Raw genomic sequence first — 19,918 nt, 5'->3', positions numbered from 1 at the left:
AATAAAATAACCCTTAGCATGATCATCTTCAGCATGTGGTTATATATTTTAATGCAGAATTTAACTTATTCTGCATTATAACTGCATTTCTAGTTCTTTATGTTTTATACCTGTTTTTGAACAATTGTAATTCAAATATATCAAGTGACCCATAATCACCGCCCTACTGAGCCAAGTAAACTCATGTTCATTGAACAATTAGACTGAAGAGAACAAACACATGAATAGCTGCAGTCACATGATGTAACTCTATATAGTGCTAATTTAACTGGACCAATTAATACTAATTAAACACATACAGAGCTTGACAAAAGATCGACCCATGCACCAAAAGAGTCAGTACCACTGTGGAGAGGGTTTATGGTTTAAAGAAAAACATATACACCAGTACTTAGACAAATTTATTTATCTTTAACGCAATAGTGATGACGATTAACAATAGCCTCATTCCTTTGAATGTTTAATGAACAGTTGACTTCATCGCTTTACTTTCCAACAAGACAACACTATTGAATAATAAGAAAATATATTAAAGTATGTAAACTACACTATATCGATAAATATAAATAGTTGATAGTAAAAACTGCAACCAATAAGAACACGATAAAGTGTGGAATAGCATAACGGTTTTGTATGAGAACATACATCACTCCAGTTACTACATGGCATTTACCCCACATCACCAGATACATCTGCAAAATGTGGGATACATGAAGGTAGCTTGGCTCACTGCCTCTGGGAATGCACCCTCATTCAAGATTTCTGGAAAGAGATTATTACCATTGTATCCATTTGTATCAACGAACAACTTACATTGTCAAAAACGTTGTCTTTTTGGGTGTTTTCTAGCTAACTGTACACTTATAGCAAAAAAAAGATGGTTATATTTTGTATTCTTGAAGCTGAACATACAATTGCAATGGCTTGGTAATCTGCTCACAGGCCGAGCAAACACAATTGGACAGAGGGATGGCTACAGTGCCTTGCCCTAGAGAAACTTACATATGTAGTTAGAGGGAAATATAACACATTTGCAAGGATTTGAAGCTCATTTATAGAGTTTCTGGGGAGAGAAGATTTTGTTGTAACCCTATTATAGTCTATCGTTTGTCACATCAGGGAATGTGGGAGCATTGTTTGTGGGGTATAATATGTATCCATCTGTGCATGTACATATCTTTCACCCTCTACTGTTATCTTTTATTTTTATTTGTTTCTGCTGAGAAACAGTCAGTAATGCCCAAGAACAAATCATCTTCAATATGTACTTTTTGATGTGCCTTGTCTTGTCCCATCTTGAGTTTGTGTCATGTGAAAAAGACATAAAAAAACAAGTTTTAAAAAAAAGAAGAGGTTTGTAAACTGGGAGGCAGTTAATGGTCCATTTGAATAAAAACCGGCAGCAAATTGCATGAATTGTTATGAACGCAGGAATCAGTCATAATAATGAATTTCACAAACTCATTTTAAAGAATCAAGTTTATTATAAAGAAACAAATCAAAATGTTTTTAAAAAAACAAGTCATGGCGGAGCTGTTGGTGACTGATAATAAACTTCAAACACACGTCCTGAGGTTGTTCTGTGAAAAGCTGAAGCTCATGAAATTAGAGACTCCTAACCCACTGTGGAACACCACCCATCCATTTCAAAGGCAGGACACACGCACACACATCCCTCCACACACACACACACACACATACACATACACTTACGTTCACAAACAAACTCTACTGAATTTCTCCCATGTAGAGCCTTTTGTCACTGGCGCCAGACAGTACTATGTAGAGGGACAAAGAGAAAAAGATTATTGTTAGTCATGTTTTGTAATACTGGCAGCCTCAGGTGAACTAAGACGTCAAGTTAAATGAACACAAAGAAAATTAAGTGTACGGTGGCAAGACCACATGATTTATTATTCATATTATTAAATGATCTTCCCTCCAGATAGCCTGTCTCCCTACTCAAGATAACAGCATCAAGTCTTCACGTATCTTGGGTCCTTCAGTAGTTTGACTCACCTATAGGCTCCTCTGGGTGGAAGGCCACTTCATTGACAGAACCGGCGTGGCCCGGCAGCTTGTAGAGGATTCTACGTGAAGTGGTGTCCCAGATATACACAAACCTGTGAACACAGACAAGCAAACAGCAAGAATGACTCCTGATGCGAGATATACAAAGCAGAGACATAAGAGACCAAAGGATTACAACAAATTACGCTGTCTTTGGTTGATTAATATAGAAGCTGAAAGGGGTCAATTGCAAAGAGAACATTACATCTTTCTTGCAACTTAAGATGGATACTTATCGAGTAGATTAACAAGTGTATTAATGTAATTATTATATTAAAACGATGACATGTCTGGACACAAACTAGATGTGATGTCTTATATCGAACATCAATAGAAGCACAACCTGTTAAAATATATATATTGAGTTAAGAAAGGAAGTTATGATGAATATGTATACATGGTCTATGCGTGTATACAAATACTTATATGTTGTTATAGTTGTTCATATATTAGTAAATTTAGGCATGTATATATTTAAAAGTATGACATTTGGTCGACCGGAAATATATACATTATCTCGATACACAAATTTAATATTTGTTGATGCTTTATTTTTCTTAAAACAAGGAGCCATAGAAGTGAACGATAGAATGTTAAAATATATATTCAGATATATGTGGGACTTTAGCTCTTCTCTCTATAAAAGTTAAAAGATGAAAATATTTTCTGATCAAAGTAACTAAATTAATTTCCCCTGAACTCGATAAACCTTTAGCTCATGCGCATGCCAGAGCGTGTGACTGAGGTTGATATGTGTGTGTGTGTGTGTGTGTGTGTGTGTGTGTTTGCTTGTCTCTCACCTGTCGGCTGAGCCGGCAGCTATCTTACTGCCGTCAGTAGACCAGGAGCACCTCAGCAGATTCTGAAAGACGGGAACAGATGTTAGAAACTGCATTCGCAACCGCTCTAAAACGTGAGCTGCCGTCACGGTAAAAAGATGCACTTTCATGTCTTGGACAGGTCAGCAGTGACAGGAGAGGATGATCAGAGATGTCAGGCAACAGTGGTCGACAGCGTGTGGAAACGCCGCCGAGCAGCACTGCAGCTGTTCGTCGCTTATGCATTCGCTGCACCGTTCACGGGACCAAAGCCCCAGGTGCTGTTTATTGTAAGTGAGAAAGTGACATGTTTTGATGGCTTTTTAGGAAAAGAGATTTTTTTTAAACTACAACAATAAACTCTGCAAGGGGGTAAAACCCATATGTATGCCCCTTGCAGTATTTCCCCAAATATAAACAACCCCTCATCCTTGATGGCATCAACAGTGGAGAGACGTGATGTAAATGTTACCTTCTCAAAGTTGTGAATGTTGCCCTGGAAAATCTTCACGCATCTCTCCTTGGGTGCAAACGGTCGGACATCCCAAATACGCACTACGCAGAGAGAAACACAAAAGCCCCAAAAAAGGATTCAGCCACAGAAGCTTCAGTGTTGAGAGCTGAGAAATGGCATTTCGTATCCTGTAAATATTTGAACAAACATCCTACCAGTGTTGTCCATGGAGTTTGAGAGAAGGTATGAACCCTCAGAGCTCAGACTGAGTCCAGTTACTGAGTCCCCATGGCCGTGCATATTGTATATCAACTTGTTCTGCCTCAGGTCCCACACCTGCACAACCAGACAAAAGCAGCTGTTGACAGGGTTCATACAACAGGACAGGCAGTCTATATGCTAATGCATTTATGTTGGGAGAACATTCCAAGAAAACAATCTTTTTTGGATTAAGATTAATGACAAATCGTTCATATTAAACAAGATATTTTAAACCCTTAAATCATGAATAATGTCCCAAATAAATATATTTTAGTTCTACACCGATCAGACAGCATTTAACACTCGTGTCTGACGTTTAGAGGTTCCCAACCCGCATCCCCACTAATGGCCCCGACAGAAGTAGATTTGTGAACTCCCAAAAAAGATCGAGTGGCTCCGTTTGGTCGCCGGAAACCCCGAACACCAGCGTCGCAGGACACCACATGAATAATAGAGCCGTGCACACATACGGAGTCCCAGAGGACCACAGATGAGCTGGTGGAGGGCAACGTCACGATATTTACATTGGTCAGTGTATGAAATCACCGGAGATGAGAACAACTGAACTTCTCTCTCAATGATGTCATAAAACATATAAGAAGGCCCTCCATAATGCCAAAGCAGCCTGTTATTACTCATCTGTAATAAAGAAAAATAAGAACCATCCCATGTTTCTCTTTAGCACTGTAGCCAGGCTGACAGTCACAGCTCTGTGGAGCCGTGTACTCCTATAGACCCCTTCTAGGAAACAACAGTTGCTGTCTGTACAACCAAATGTATTTCCATGACCTCCTCACAGTCGATAGAAAGACTTCCATATTTTCCAGGCAAACTGGGCGATAAAATGAAAATGTTGAGATATCATAATAGCAGTCACAGAACAACCACATATTGAGGTGTTCTGCAAAAGCGAATTACTATTGTCAATATCAGGCATGAAAAAGGGGGGGGGGGAAGGAGGAGAGAGGGGGGAGGGGTGCTGGTGATGACTTCCACGAACATCGATGCTGGACGTTGTATGATAATCTATAGGTCCTCCATTCTGACACCAAGTCAGTGATCGGGCCCTATAATACTATAATAATAGTAATATTGTGTATAATATGGTCATTCATGAACCAACTTCCTTTTTTGTTGTTGGCGTGAACAAGTCTTCAAGTCTTGTGCTCTGCTGAGCCTTGAGTCTGTTCCACGAGTCTGTTCTTGCTCTATCCCTGGTTGTCGATCTTCTATACCATACCTGCCATAAAATACTGATACAATACCATAAAAACAGTATACCATAAATACAATACTGGTATATTTATCTATAATAGTAATAAATAAAATATCTGTATGGTTCACTTTTTACCAACTTTTTCAACACTTAACAAATAGCAGTAATATTAGTATTAATACAGCAAGATATTAATTAAACTACATGGAGCCATCATAGCATTGATGATACACTATGAGGCCGTTAGTCTCTGACCAGAGGATACAGAGTTCATCTGGATGAGCAGCTGTAGAGTTACAGAACTTTACAGACTGAACTTAAACATTTCACTTCTGGCATCTTTTTAAATTAAATTTTTTTTAAATAACGCTTCGCTGTGAGGCGGCCGGGCGCGCAAAACAACAGCGCAACAGCAGCGCTTGCTGTGCTCTGATTTTAATTTATCGCTCTTATTGAAAATAAAATAGTAAAAAAACTACGCCCTTAACGACGGGGACTTTGTTAGCATCGCCCAGCAGCAGCGACAGCAGAGCAGCAGCAGTAGCGCAACCTAAACCTAACAACCAAAAAACAACCAAACGCTGAAGACTGATTGGCTCGCCCGCACGCCGATCAAAGATGTTTTATAAGATTTTTTTATTTCACAGAACACTTCACACTTCTCCCTCTCTCCTCATAAACGCGCGCCCGCAATTGACCCCCCCCCCCCCCCAAAAAAAAAAACCTCGTATCTACACGATTCACACAAAGTCTATTATTTTTTTTCAAAAGCGATTTTCGCGAAGGTGAGGGATTCTCATGCCTGCAATATTGTGTGTGATATAAGCGGATGAGATTAGCATTGATTTGGAGTTATATTGCTTTTCCAATTTGACCTACATCCGCTTGTATTGATGTCATAACAACCAATCTCTCAAATCTGATCAGGATATTGTTTGAATCCTTCCGAGTGAAATTTTTTTTCCAGGATGTTATTGTTTTCAGTGTAATTCCCAGATTCTCTGTTCATGCCGGAGCCAAGTACCTTGATGTCGTTGTCGATGCCTCCCGACAGGATCTGATCGCTGGTGTCATTGAACGTTGCGGCTAGCACCTGGTAGGTGTTCTGGAAGGTGTGGATCGCTCCTTTCTTACGAATGTCCCACAGCTACAACAATGACAAACACATATAGAACAATGAACTGAGTGTGATCAGACAACAACTCCACTGGAGTATTTTGAGATATACATTTTTGTCAACAACAATAATTCTTTTCTAGAGTACTCTATTTTTGAGACCAGTGAGTACATAAAAAAAATATTTGGAGTCAATTAACTAGGATATAAATACAAATTAAATATCTCCACATACCAGTTTATTCACACTTATTAAGCTGGAAGTCTCACCTTGACGGTCCCGTCATCGCTGCCGGAGCAGACGAGTTGGGGCCCTCTGCGAGCCGGGTAACAGGTGTTAACGAAGGAGGTGTGGCCCTTCAGACGCTTGATCCTCTCGCCTGTTTCACTGTCCCACACACCTATAGTCTTGTCTGTGCTCGCTGAAAACAGCATGCTGAAATACACAGAAGGAAAACACAGTCGGTCCACCCTTTATTTCACACATTTATCAGCATGCAGGATTAACACATGAATTAAGAAGCATGTTTCTTGTACGTAATCTCAGACAGTTAGTTAAATGGAACATTTATTACAGAAACTGGATTTAAAAGTCACATTTGCTTGGTAGCTTGCTTTGAACTAATATGAGTTTTGAATAGCTGATACCATTACAGACTTATTCACCAAAACAACAGAAGGACAACTTATAAGTCTGGACTCATACTGGACCAAAGATACAAATATAAGTAACTCCATGTAATTAGGGAGAGAATAACACTAGATCACATTGTAGGTGTTTAAGACATTATGAAGTAGAATCACATTCATATTTTAAAAAATGTCCATACCTAAATCAGAATAAAATTATTTATTCACCCACAATGTCTCAAGTTATGCCATTAATTTAGTTAACAATGCTTTATTATGAAAGTTGTGTTCATTTGTCTTCATACCTGCCATCTGTGTTGTAGTGCAGCTCCATCACTGCTCCACTGTGGCCCTTCAGAGTGGCATAATTGTCACAATCCCCGTATACGTTCCACATTACTGCAGCAAAAAGCAGTGCACAGGTTATTTACAGTAACTGGGCGTATAAATACATTTTACAAAGTGTGTGTAAACTGCATTATTGTCTTTCATTTTTAATATCTTACATATGAGCCTGTCAAATCCTGAGGAGGCCAGTGTGGCTCCGTTGGGGTGAAACTTGCAGCAGTAGACCTCGCCCTCGTGGCCAGACATCAGCATAATGGGAGCCTGCAGGCTGGAGCTCCGTGGGGGACCCTGTGGGAGACACAGTGAAGGTCAAATATAGTGGCTGTCGGAATCTGAGTTAGAGTTGGATAAATTGAATTCACCCGGCCACGGAGGAAACTCATTTTGGTCGCTTGTATTCGCAACCTCTTTCTTTCGGTCACGACCCAGAGTTTGAGACCATCGGTGAGGGTTGGAATGTAGACCGACTAGTAAATTGAGAGCTTTGCCTTTAGGCTCAGCTCCTCTTCACCAAGACCTTCCGGTGGAGCGCCTGTTTTACTGCTGCAGCCACACCGATTCACCTGTCGATCTCCCGCTTCATCTTACCTACACTTGTGAACAAGACCCTGAAATACTTGAACTCCTTTGCTTTGGGTAGGCACTAACTATATATAATCTTAATAATATCAAGAGATCAAACACGGCAACTGACATTTTAAAGAGTTGCAGCTATCTGACATGGAGCTTGGAGAAAATGTGTAACGTAAATGTTAAAACCAAAGCCTTCAAATAATATCCTTTAATCAAAAACTCCAAAGTAAAGAAAGTTACACAAAAATGAAGATTATAACCCTCACAAATGTAGGATGTAATTCAAGAGGAATCAATTAGACCGAATTAGTTTTAGCAAAGTATAACCGTAGCTAATTAAGTGAAGCGTGCATTACAATAACAAGGTCATCTCTTAACATCATTAGTGTGTCACACAATCTGTTTCCTCCAGTTGTTGCAAACATGTTAAAGAAATTGAACGTTAATATGAGTCGAGAAAAACTGTGAGTGATATCTAAATATTTACGCTCCCCCTAGTCCTAGCTGAAAATGGTGGAGTGTTAGAAAGACACATTATAGGATTCTCTGCCTTAAATTAAAGTAAAAATAGCGTAAAGCCAGCAACACAATCCCGTATGTGCACCTGAAGAACATGTTAGAAATGATTGCGGGTCTGTGTGTTTTGATCGTTTCTAGCAAGCTGCTCCTCGTACTCATCTCGTCCCTAGCAGAAGCGGTACTCTACGTACCATCGCCACGAGTTGCTGAGACTGCGCCGCCGCCACGAGCTCCGTCCGGGGCCGCTTCACGACGGTCGGAACCACCGCCATGTCCCCCGCTCTCTTCTTGGGTTCAATCATCCTGATTTAGGCAACACAAATCTAGAAAACCGTTTGAAGTTAATGGTAGAATTTATTTTTTTAAATGAATGGCCGTCTTTCATGGACGGCCGTCGAGCAACCGAGTGCAGACGAAGAGCATAAATCTACTTCCGCTGGCTACGAGGCGTTTGATTGGTCGAGGCTGGAACCGACTGCGCTGATTGGTTTACACGGCTTGTCGTTGAACTGATCTGCACCGGATGTAAAACTAAAGCAGCGCTGCTAATACGAAAGGTAACGCATTATTTCATTTTTATATTCGTATTTAAATTTACTTTATATATATTTACCGTACGAAGATCAGTTATCGGGCTGGCCTGTATGTTTGTTTGGTTGACCAGGTTAGCTAGCTCAAGACAACGCTTGAATCTGACCTTAGCTAGTTTAGCTTAGCTCGCGAACGTTAGCCCAACATGCTGCTAGTCACTTTAAGCTTCGCTGTTACAGCAGATGTAAAGTGAAGTTAACTCAGTAAACTCACACAAGTCTTTCCCCAACAATCCGTCACACATAGTTATAACTTTACTCTCTGAATCTCATAGTACTCAACTCTATTGTGTCCGTGAGATAACTGAACAATATAGGAAGGAAACTAACGTTTCTCTGGAAGAGAGGGAATCTTTTAATGATTTATAATGCAACATTTTAAAGAGGGATTTAATTGTGTTAACCACTATAACATAAAATGTTCTGAAACGTAATTATTGTGTGTGAGACACCTCTATAATTGCGTCCTCTATATCCACCCAGTTATCTTTATTTCAACAAATGCATTTTATTACGACAAAAAACAACCACTCAAAAAACAATTAATTAGACAAAATGCCACAATAAAATTAGCTTTGAGACGTTGTTATATGTTTATTTATTTATTTTTTGGATTCTGGCAACTATCAATGGGAGTAAACCCTAATTTGTTTTGGAGGGGTTTTGCAGTTAATTCATACTACAGGTTATACGGTTAAATCAGAAGGAATGTACTAAATAAATAGTGTAATATAAAATAAGTTATAGACTTTTCTTATAAACCTGTTTAAAGATTGTATCCTGTCAAAATCTAAACGGTTCAAAGACTTAAATTGGACAGTAATGTTATGTATGTTTTCTATAACTCTCGCCCCAAACACTTTTTAGATTAATCTACAGGATTACCTAAAAAACAACCTTAAATCTAAAGAAAAGAATGTTCTCTTCTATTTTTATGATCCTGCAAATGATAAAATATGTAAATCTTCTAGATCTACTCATTGATTCCTGTGGTCCACTTCCACTGAGACTATGTCTGACAGTGATGGCCAAGGACAAGAGCCGGCTGGACTGGAAGGTCTGCCACCAATGCATAGCATCTCCAAGGGAGAGGTGGTGTCTGTGCAGACCTACGGAGCCTTCGTCCGACTGCCAGGATACAAGAAAGAAGGTTGGTTCAACTTTATTTATTTCTATGTATTACAAACATTTGCAAAAGTCAGAGGAGAAGAAAAAAAATCACATGCAAATTAAGTCAAACTAATCACAATAATATGAAGAAATAGTGCTGTAAAAGAAGGCAGAAAACACCACAACATAGAGAAAATTAAGTAGCAGAGAGAATACCACCGGCTCATTTTCACCACTGGAGGGCGACCTGAGCCACATTTAGATATGAGCATCTGATCAATGGTGTTTGTATTCTTATATATTATTTTCTCTTTTTCTGTTGTTTAATGTTACAAATGCAAAAACTATTTCTTTAATTTAAGTTTGAACTGTCAAGGATGAATTAAAAATGTTTGACTCATGATGACATCAGCTTATCTTTCTTTTTTTGGCCATAAGGACAAATTAAATCAAAGTAAATGTTTAAACAAATAATTAAGTAAACATAATACGTTTTTTTTTAAACAATCAAAACAACCATGCACAACACTTGAACGCTGTTTGTAGATCAATCGTGTCAACCAGAACTTCGGTCCAACCATGAGATATAAAAATATATATTCAAAGAGTTCTAGTCACAGGGTAATTTAGACTTGGATCTCTTTATTAGATTATGACCCTTTAGATCCCACACACTTCAAAGAACGGTGAGGTTAGGGAGGGTGAGCCACCTGCCAATTTCCTTATTCTGACATATTTGGTCAAATTTGTCGGTCTTGCTATGTATCTGTTCTTAGTCTCAGAAAGAAAGGTCATTATTTCCATCTCGTGGATTTCTTTAATGGTTTCAGTCCAGTTTTCTATCGAAGGTGGGACGGTTTGTAACCATTTACGAGTGATTGCTTTTTTGATGCTATTGTTAACCTTTATAGGAGGTACCTGTCATTTCCAGTTATTCCTTCTGGTATATTGCCCAAATAAAGTCATTTGCATGTGAATGGAAACTATTGCCCCAGAATATGTTGCATAATTGTCCAAGTGCTTTCCCAGAGTGTTTGTATTTTGGGGCAGATCCAGACGATATGGTGGTGATTTGCTCTCTCCCCTCCACAATTTTTCCAGCATGTATGGTTTAAGGTGGTTGAGGAGGTCTTAATTTTTAGGGAATAAAGAAACAAACAAGGTTCTTCCAGCTGAATTTTACACCAGTACATAGAACAGGAAGTATAAAACGTGGTTTCACACATTCTCCCATTACTGACTGGGTATTTCATCTTCTAGTTCTTTCTCCCATCTCTACTTGATGTATGTTGTGGTAGCGCCTTTAATCTTTGTAATTCCCTGGCAAACTTTTTGTAATTACTGATTTAGAGCTACTCACGTATGCCCGTACTGTCACTTGTATTATTTTGTTATGTTCTATACTTGCCTCATGTTTCTGAATTTCTTTTGAAAAGTAATGCCAAACTGTAAATATCTGAAAAGATCATACTTTTCCAAATTGAACATAAATAAATGAATTTAGTAATCTAGGTAAAATGGACATCTCTTATAATATAGATTCTCGCACTTAAACTGATAGGGGTGTTGTACTTAGACCATCTTTCATTTTTTTGTTCATATCATCATTTTTTTATGAGTCCAAGGTTCCAAATTCCAAGGTATTTGATTGTCTTCTGAGTCCAGTTCATGTGTTTCATAAGGGGCAGTGGATTGTAGTTAAATGGTAAGACTTGTGTTTTCTGCATATTCAGTTTGTATTCTGAATTTCAATTGAATATGTCTCGAAGATCTAAGAGGTTAGGGAGGCATCTGGGTCACAGATATATACGAGTACATTGTCGCCGTATAATGCAAGTTTATATTCCTCCTTATTCATCAGAATACATTTATATCGCAGCGTTCTCTTATTACTTGTGCCAGGGGCTCCATGTAAAGTGCAAAGTTTATCTTTCATCAAACAAATACATATGTGCTTGTCTTATTCCTTTTGACAACAATGTCTGCTAAGCATTTTATGTGTTTTAAAAATAATAAATTGACATTTACACCTCTTCTCTTACTCATACAGGCTTGGTGCATGTGAGTGAGATGTCAGCCACACGCATTGAGAGTGCCTCAGATGTTGTCGATATGGGGGAAAATGTGTGGATTAAAGTAATTGGGAGAGAGGTAACAACACACACACACACACACATACTAAGCTGTGCCAGTTAAGTGAGCAGGATGACTGCAGCTCTGTTTCCTGTCTGTCAGATTCGGGACGACAAGGTCAAGTTGTCCTTCTCTATGAAAGCTGTCAATCAGGGATCTGGTAAGGACTTGGACCCAAACAATGTCATGGGAGAGTAAGTGCTTATGGATTTATTTTTGTGTGTGTCTTTGTGTATGTGCATGTGTGTGTGTGATTTATTTTCTGTGTGATTGCAGGCAGGATGCGAGGCGACGTAGGCAATTTAGAGATCACACTGGCAACAGGATCACACTGGAAGCTGTCCTCAATACGACATGCTCAAAGTGCGGCTGCAAGGGTGCGACAATAGCACAAATGAAACAAAAGTCCTTTCTCCAAAGAACAAAATACATGTGATTCCTACGAAATCTACTGCAAAATTAGCTTGAAATCCCTTTAACTCTTTTCAGGTCACTTTACCAAGGACTGTTTCTCTGCTCCGGGCTTGCAGTACGCTCTGGTACCTGAAGAGGATGAGGAAGCACCACAGCAGCAGCAGCCGCTTCTGCTGCAGCAGCAGACCACCTCAGTTGCACCACCGCCAGAGTCAGGAAAAAAGAAAAAGAAAAAGAAGGTAAATATGTGACTGTTAATGTCACGCTTTGCTATCACTTCCTTTTTTTCAGTCTCTTCTTGTGTCTCTTTCGGCTGAGTCATCTGACGTAAGACCCAGGGTTCCTCATGTCGGCGCATGTCTGTGGTTGCCCACACAAGACGGCTTCATTCAACTGTTAAAGTGTTGTCGAAGAAACCCTATAATTAAATGAATGATTGGTTTTTGAGGTTTTCAAACTCGACTCTGCTTCCTACATATTCTGCTTATTCAAGTTATTTTTTACTGCCACACAAAACGAATGTCGTCTTGTGTGTTTCCTCCAGGAGAAGAAAATGAAGAAAAAGAGGGAGAGGAAGGAGTCTGAGAGCGGCAGCAGCAGCGACGAATGCAAAACCAAGAGGAAGCGCCATGAGCAAACTCACGACAAAGAGGACAAAAAGAAGAAGAAACATAAGAAACACAGATCACACAAAAGCAGCTGAGACAGCCACACAACTCACACACACACATCTCCAGTCACACAAACTGCAGCTATCAGACTGACACAAAGGGGGAAGTGGGTAACGACGGACGGAGTGACGGACCGCAAGCTGTGAATCTTTTATTAATCTCTCCCCAGGACGGCTCATGATAAAGACCTTCTTTCATTTGAGTGAAGGACAGTTCATGTTATTGGTAGCACAGTCTTACTTCCTGTCAAATTTATAGAATCAAAATAACAAACACAAACATCTGGTGACAAGCCCCACTTGTCCTAAAGTAACCTCTGGCTCCACCTCAGAGGGAGGAGTTTACACATCATGGCAGCAAGTGGAGATCCCTCTTGGAATCCATTGTTCACAGCCATCAGGCTTCATCAAACATTAAATAAGAAGACAATGAATGTAAATCTGGGGGGGGGCGTTCTAGCATTTAAATCCTTCCAATAATCCACACACACAGGAAGTAGTCGAGACAAACGGACGTGTAACGCAGCACAAGTGAGCGTGACAGGAAGCTCATGCTGTGATGACATCCGGAAGTTGCTGCTTATTGTCCATTTGTGTGGACATAAAAATGTGTGTTTGTGTCCATTACACACAACCTTCCCTTCTGCATGTCAGCTGTTAACTCCATTAAAGGTTTTTTTTTAATTTGTGGACATTAAAAAATGCCTTATTGTTCTTGGACTTTGAACTTGTAATGTTGCATTTAACGTTAGTACATGTGGGACTGAAACACACACAGACACACACACAACCATGAGAAATGTTCTAGTTGGTTCTGGCCCAGCCTGGGGGTCCAATAATGAGTTGAGCTGAGCTATTTCCCATAAAGTCAAAGTTGACAGCGAAGCTTTTTTCTTTCCTTTAAAAAGATTATACTCCTGTCAAGTGAGACGAGATGAAGTTCAGGAATCGGCGTCTTGTTTCCTCTGTGCTGTTTTGAGCTGAACGCTCTCACTTCGAGGATTGAGGGGCGATTGCTTCCAGCTGCAGTGACGTGTCTCCAGTGCTTCTTACAATCTCCTCTTGTTTGCACCAGACACAAGACGGCTTTATTAAGGCCAGTTACACATTACATATGTTACTGAGCTTCTTTTGTCCATTTCATAACAATTAAAAGAAAACATTTTAGATAAGAGAATTGTCAACCTGGTTTATAAAATCATGACTTTTGAAATTGGTAAAACTGTAATGTATGGTCATTTAAATGCTTCATCAGCAAATAATGCCTTCAATTCATTCATGCAGCCACCTGCATGTGTTCATTTGTTTAGCTTCCCCACTGACTAATAAGAACAGGGAGCAACATATTTATCCTGCACACTCTATGTTTAATGAATTTGAGATACCAGAAAATATTTTTGTTTGGCACAGATGGTACCCAAATGTTCCCAAATGGCCAAACTTTGCTCTGCTTCCCTTTGGCATCAGTCTGTACAGGTTATGTGCAGATGTTGTGATATGGTTTGCCAGATGTTTTGGGCTGCCAATGCCTCATTCCAAATGTATCTTCACCACATACACAAAACACTCTTCCGTCCCTCTATAGCAGCTCTGTGAGGCTGTGCTAAATGTTAATATTAGCATGCCACCAGGCTCCCAATGGCAGTATATACCTGTGTTTACCGTTGGCACGCTAACATGTTCTAATGTCCCACCATCCTGATTTGTTTTTAAAATAGGATTGTGTGACTATTTGTTTTTGATTACTTTAAAAATAAGGTTTTTTACCCTGGAAATGGGCCCAAGTACCGGTTCATAGTATTTCTGTAGATCGGAAGGCCTTCGTAGAAATGTTCAACAGCATAACTCAGCGGTGAACATCCGGCGGTTGCACTTGTGAATCCATTCAATATATTGAGACGCGAGCATTTTCCCTACATCTATTACTCTTAGGTATCTATACGAAGCATTTCTGCACTCTCAATTTCCGTGTTTGATTTCTTTCTAAACACATATGTGGATATAGTTAAAGTATATTTTGTTTATGATACAAGAAGGCTGTACTCAAATCTCGTATGGCTGCACTGTGGATGCACCATCCTTTTCTGATGACCTTCTGGGTAACGGAGTTAGTTAGAATGAGACATGCACCATCCCGGCCCTTTCACCCTGCCTCTAGTTGGCAGTCAGTCATTAACACATGATGACATCAATCTCCTGGACGGGAAGGATCCACATTTAGAAACCACACACACACACCAAATGTACAGGATATAACAGTATACCTGCCCACCTACAAGCTGACTAAACTTTCCCCTCACCCGGATTCTCACACAGGAGCTCTTGAGCTATAATTAACTGAGTCCCTCTTAAACCAGCTGGGGTGGAAACTCTGGACACAGTATTTGGACATACTTGTCCTGTGAATACTGAACTCTTTTTAGCCCTGTTGTTTTCTTTGGGACAGATGGCTCAGATTGGACCGACAGGCAGTCTTAGCTTTGACATGCAGCCTTCTGCTGGAGCTCCCTGAACCTTTCATTATACTTTATCAATAAAATTATAGAATAAATGAGTATCGTGACAAAGTTCCCAGTTGAGTAAACTTCTTGCACTTAATACCTCAAGAAAAAACAGATCTCTATGCATTTCACATTGTTTTGCCAGTTGGTTTGACAGTGAAGACACTTTTATTTAGTTTTGTTCAGGTCTCAGAAGGCAAACGTTCAAATTCAAACACTTTTCCAGGCTTAACATAGCCACCGTGCATAACACATAAAAACATCAAAAATTTAAAACAATGCTGGACCGGATCTTTAGAGAACAAACAACAACAAATCATCGTAATTTATTCAGTGTCTCTTACAGAAGGAGGAACAGCACAAAGAAAAGAGTCAGCAGTAAAGTTAATACTGAGCTTACAGTAGGAAAGGACATTGAGGGGAATCCACAGTGGCCGTTCAAAGGGTTTGCTTAGCGGAGTTCAAGTGGTGTTAGGGAGTTTGGGGGTGCACGGCTTTAGCTGATGAAGTAGATGCTGGAGGGAGGTTTCAGGGTTGGGTTTCACTCTGTTCTTACGTAGTGACGTGTGGAAACAACATCATCCATTGTAAGTGTCTGTGATGGAGAGAGATAGACAGTTAATAAACAAGGAAAAACACACATGTTGTACAATGTGTTTTGTGAAAGCACTGACCAGTATGAGGGCGTTGCCATCGACGCTCCTGACCAGACTGGTCTCTTTGCCATCCCACTTCTGTGTGTGCACCAACTTCCCATCCTCTACTTTCACAAGGGACTGCAGAACGCCGACAAACAGAAAAGCTTATTACATCCAAGTGTACAAAATCATATTATCATGTTTGGTGCATTGAAAATAACTATAAGTATATACATCTGTATGTATATCTCATGTATATATATATATTGGCGTCCATTCTTTGCAAATACTAAATCTTAAAAAGTAGTTAAAATTAGCGCCGCCTTGGCCAGCTACAACAAAAAATACTTCTTATTTGGCTAATGAATTTAACTTTAGGTGAACAATAACCTTTGTGTAATTAAACAGAAGTTTCATACTCAGAACTGACTCAGCTGACCGTAAGTCAAAAGTCAAAGTCAGAGGGAAGCAGCAAATAACCGTAACCCTGAACTATCGCTTGTAAATGTAGCTTTTTAATTTTAAAAGGAAGACTTGTTGACTGAAATATAAACTCTTGAACTCGAGCGTAGCTGGGTGCCGCTGCGCACATTGAAAAAAGCAACAGATAATGATGACACGTGAAACATGCAGCAACACATTCATCCTGGATATCCACGTAACGCAGTAAGCTCACGATAACCATTTCAACTTCGAGGAAACTCAACCGGCGTCACCTCGAGTGACAGTCGGTCCTCAGCCGTGATCGGGAACGCACGATCACATCCGGTGGATAAATCGTGAAATTGCATTTATCTTCATGCCATTTGGCTTTAAAGCAGCCCGGCCTCAACTAGACCGATGGTTCTGCGTTTTAATAACGGAACATGCATAGAAATCTGATCGGTTGATATTTCTAAAAGGTTTCAGAAACAGTTGTAACACAATGAAATGAATACCTATAGTGACATATAAATTAAAGTAAACATTTTACTGTTAGGCCAACTAATGTACACACATGGCCAATTAGAAGATTCAACCGCAACTAAAAGCCATCAAACTTGTCCCGGCGTCACTTTATTAGAGTGTGTGGACAGGTAGTGTTCGCATGGTATGATATGGTTTGCAACTCCAATGGGATATTTACTCTACAAGGCGGACATCAATTAAATCTTTCATTTCAGCTATGTTCCATATTGAAGCTTACACATCTGAAGAAATTTCACATGGGTTACATGTGTTATGATACCAAGTATACTTTGTAGTTTCTATCCGTTTTGTAATCCATGTCATAATAAACCAATAGCTGACTTAATAATCTAACATGTATATGGTTACTTTTACATTTATTACTTTAATAATCGCTAAATGTCTTCTTAAAGTTATTTTTCTTTCTTCTGAATCAGACTGAGAAGTTATCTAAATCAGAATGAGGCACAAAAAGGGTGTTTCCAGTCGGTGGCTCATCTCCAACAAGTAAAGCTTCATCTGCTCTCGTTCTCTTCTCTGCACAAATAGTACAGAGAAGAGAAAGAGTATTTCTCTTCCTTTGCCACTTTAAAATTTTCTCCGATGTGCCTGTAGCAGTTAGTTCCCCTCTAGCCTCTAAATTAGAATAAGGAGGTATGGTTGCTGAACATTAGGTCTCATTTAATGTGTATTCATTATAACCAGTACATCTTTTCTGACCCATCTCCTCCCGTTCAAAGGAACAATAGTTGACCTCTCACCTTAACTTTCCTATCGTCGGCGGTGGTCTCATCAAACTCCTCATTGAGCTTGAAGGAGAGCTCCGTGTTCTTCACGGCGCTCTTGGTCTTCACCGTCACTACGTCACCCTCCACTGAAATGATGGTGGTGGGCTTGGTGTGGTTTCCCACTGTACGTGTAGCAAAGCCCACACCTGTAGAAAACACACGGGTAATATAATGTTTAGGGGACGGATACAATAGAAGATATTGTTTCCTTGATGACTCTCAGCTGTGTGAGGCTGTAAAGCTCAAACAATGAACAAATAAAACAAACTAACACTGAGTGACCTGCTGGTGGAGAAAGATGAAACGTAAAGGGATACAAAAGTTATTACAAAAACGGTTTGTTTGTTGCAATTTGAATGGTAATCCATTAAATACATAAAGTAAAAATAAAGTAATTAATACTAGCAGAGTGAGAATATTAAGGGCCATATAAAAAGAAGAAAAAATGTGCATATGTCCTTTGGATCTCCTTCAGCCAACAAACTCTAATCTGCTGTCTGAATGTGGAGCCTGCTCTTCAATCAGTGCGGCCTCGCTGGCCTGCCTGTCCGGACTTGTGAGAATGCAAACGGGTAAACTTGCTTTCCTTTTAAATTGAGCAATTGCGACACACCCTTGTCTATAAACGATGGAGAGGACCTGTCTGGCCGTTCACATGTAAGAGCTTTTTAATTATTACATTTTCTTTATATTAATATGTCCTGCTTTGCTATTTTATTTGAGTGTATTGTATATATTGTAATTGTGTTGCTGCTGCTACACAGAAATGTCCCCCTGGGGATGAATAAAGTATCCATCTATCTTTCTAAAACAACTACTTCCCCACAATCAATACAACAAAAGGTCACTGTGTGCCTGTGTGTGTGCCTGTGTTTGTGTGTGCCTGGGTGTGTGTGCGTGCCTGGGTGTGCGTATGTGTGAGAGTGCACATTTTGAAGCCCGTCTCCATGCTCGTCGTCCTATTCGCTCCTCTGCATTGGGACCATCTGCATGTTCCACTCCTCCCATGGCCTCTAACAATGAACAGTCTTCTGCGAAGGTCACCCGCATGAAGCTCGACTCTGTGGAAGCGAGTGTGTGGCCACAGTTTCTCCCACTGGGGGGTTCCTCCGTTAAAGAAGAGCCCCTCCCTCTTCTCCAGCACTCAGACCATGCGGTCAACCACTCTCCTTCTCCCTCCCCCTCTGGTTCCCACCCTCTCCCGTTTTTTTTCTTTCTCTCCCTCTACTCTTTCCCCTCTTGATCCTCTTCTCCTTCTTTTTTTTTATTCTCCATATTGGATCCCCCCCTTATTTACCCCTCCTCTCTTCATCTTCTTTAATTTCCCAGCAGCAAAGCATTACCAGTTGCTTAACCCTTGTGTCGCCTTCGGGTCAATTTGACCCGATTCAATGTTTAATGTCGGTGTTCTTTCGGGAGTCAACAAACAAACATAAAGTACCTCACACTTAAACTTGGAAAACAATATTAATTCTAATAATTTTCTGGAGATTTTAATAGCTGGGGTCATATTGACCTCAAGGGTAAAATATGTTAGTAAATATAAAGGTAACAGGAGGGTGAAACATTGAATCGGGTCAAATTGACCCGAAGGCAACACAAGGGTTAAACAGGTTAAAACAAGCTTTCATCTCTCCTCAGCCACGTGCACCACCACATCCCCCTGCTGTTTCTCACACATGCGCACAACTATCACACGCACAAAACACTCTTACCCAGCTTCTTCATGTATTCATCAAATTTCTCGCTATCCTTGAGGTCCCATTTGCCAACGAAAACTTCGGCCATGTCTGCAGCAGGGTGGAGGAAAGAGGGTGTGAGTGCGAGAGAGAGCGAGAGAGGGTGTGAAGCGAGGGAGGCAGAGAATGAGAGAAGAGGTAGAGAGCATAGTCAGCACCACCAGCTGTCCTGCAATCCTACTGGCTGGATTTATAACGGCTGTTCATGATGTCATCACGCTGTGCAGAGAGCGCAGGGGTGGGGTGGGGGGGGGGGGGGAGAAAGAGAGTGAGTGTGTGATATACTTGTTTTAGCAATAAATTAATGTGTGAATTGTATCTGTAACTGACTATGTAGTTTATATTGTAGCTGCAGCATAGTTGTACAGGAATTTAGTTGTGT

General features: G+C 40.1%; 3 protein-coding genes across 3 annotated transcripts; 1 reads left to right on the top strand and 2 right to left on the bottom strand.

Moving 5' to 3' along the window:
* Positions 1 to 1,461: 1,461 nt before the first annotated feature.
* snrnp40 (small nuclear ribonucleoprotein 40 (U5)) lies at positions 1,462 to 8,412 on the bottom strand. Its single transcript, XM_056412971.1, has 10 exons — positions 8,197 to 8,412; positions 7,072 to 7,201; positions 6,871 to 6,964; positions 6,206 to 6,371; positions 5,844 to 5,966; positions 3,558 to 3,678; positions 3,361 to 3,443; positions 2,871 to 2,932; positions 2,020 to 2,123; positions 1,462 to 1,778 (listed from the first exon to the last, which is right to left on the bottom strand). The coding sequence occupies exons 1-10, from the start codon at positions 8,305 to 8,307 to the stop codon at positions 1,729 to 1,731; spliced, it is 1,044 nt and encodes a 347-aa protein (XP_056268946.1). The 5' UTR covers positions 8,308 to 8,412; the 3' UTR covers positions 1,462 to 1,728.
* Positions 8,413 to 8,499: 87 nt separating this feature from the next.
* Positions 8,500 to 13,636, top strand: zcchc17 (zinc finger, CCHC domain containing 17). The gene is made up of 7 exons (XM_056412870.1): positions 8,500 to 8,562; positions 9,567 to 9,745; positions 11,756 to 11,856; positions 11,941 to 12,032; positions 12,115 to 12,215; positions 12,328 to 12,491; positions 12,797 to 13,636. The coding sequence occupies exons 2-7, from the start codon at positions 9,607 to 9,609 to the stop codon at positions 12,953 to 12,955; spliced, it is 756 nt and encodes a 251-aa protein (XP_056268845.1). The 5' UTR covers positions 8,500 to 8,562; positions 9,567 to 9,606; the 3' UTR covers positions 12,956 to 13,636.
* A 1,913-nt stretch (positions 13,637 to 15,549) lies between these two features.
* On the bottom strand, positions 15,550 to 19,686 carry fabp3 (fatty acid binding protein 3, muscle and heart). Its single transcript, XM_056418307.1, has 4 exons — positions 19,513 to 19,686; positions 17,771 to 17,943; positions 16,098 to 16,199; positions 15,550 to 16,018 (listed from the first exon to the last, which is right to left on the bottom strand). The coding sequence occupies exons 1-4, from the start codon at positions 19,583 to 19,585 to the stop codon at positions 15,965 to 15,967; spliced, it is 402 nt and encodes a 133-aa protein (XP_056274282.1). The 5' UTR covers positions 19,586 to 19,686; the 3' UTR covers positions 15,550 to 15,964.
* Positions 19,687 to 19,918: the final 232 nt, after the last annotated feature.

Source organism: Pseudoliparis swirei, chromosome 1 (assembly GCF_029220125.1).
Source record: "Pseudoliparis swirei isolate HS2019 ecotype Mariana Trench chromosome 1, NWPU_hadal_v1, whole genome shotgun sequence".
In the NCBI taxonomy this organism is placed as follows: domain Eukaryota; kingdom Metazoa; phylum Chordata; class Actinopteri; order Perciformes; family Liparidae; genus Pseudoliparis; species Pseudoliparis swirei.
The sequence above is the reverse complement of the archived record's forward strand: the minus strand, read 5'-3'. Positions and strand labels throughout refer to the sequence as shown.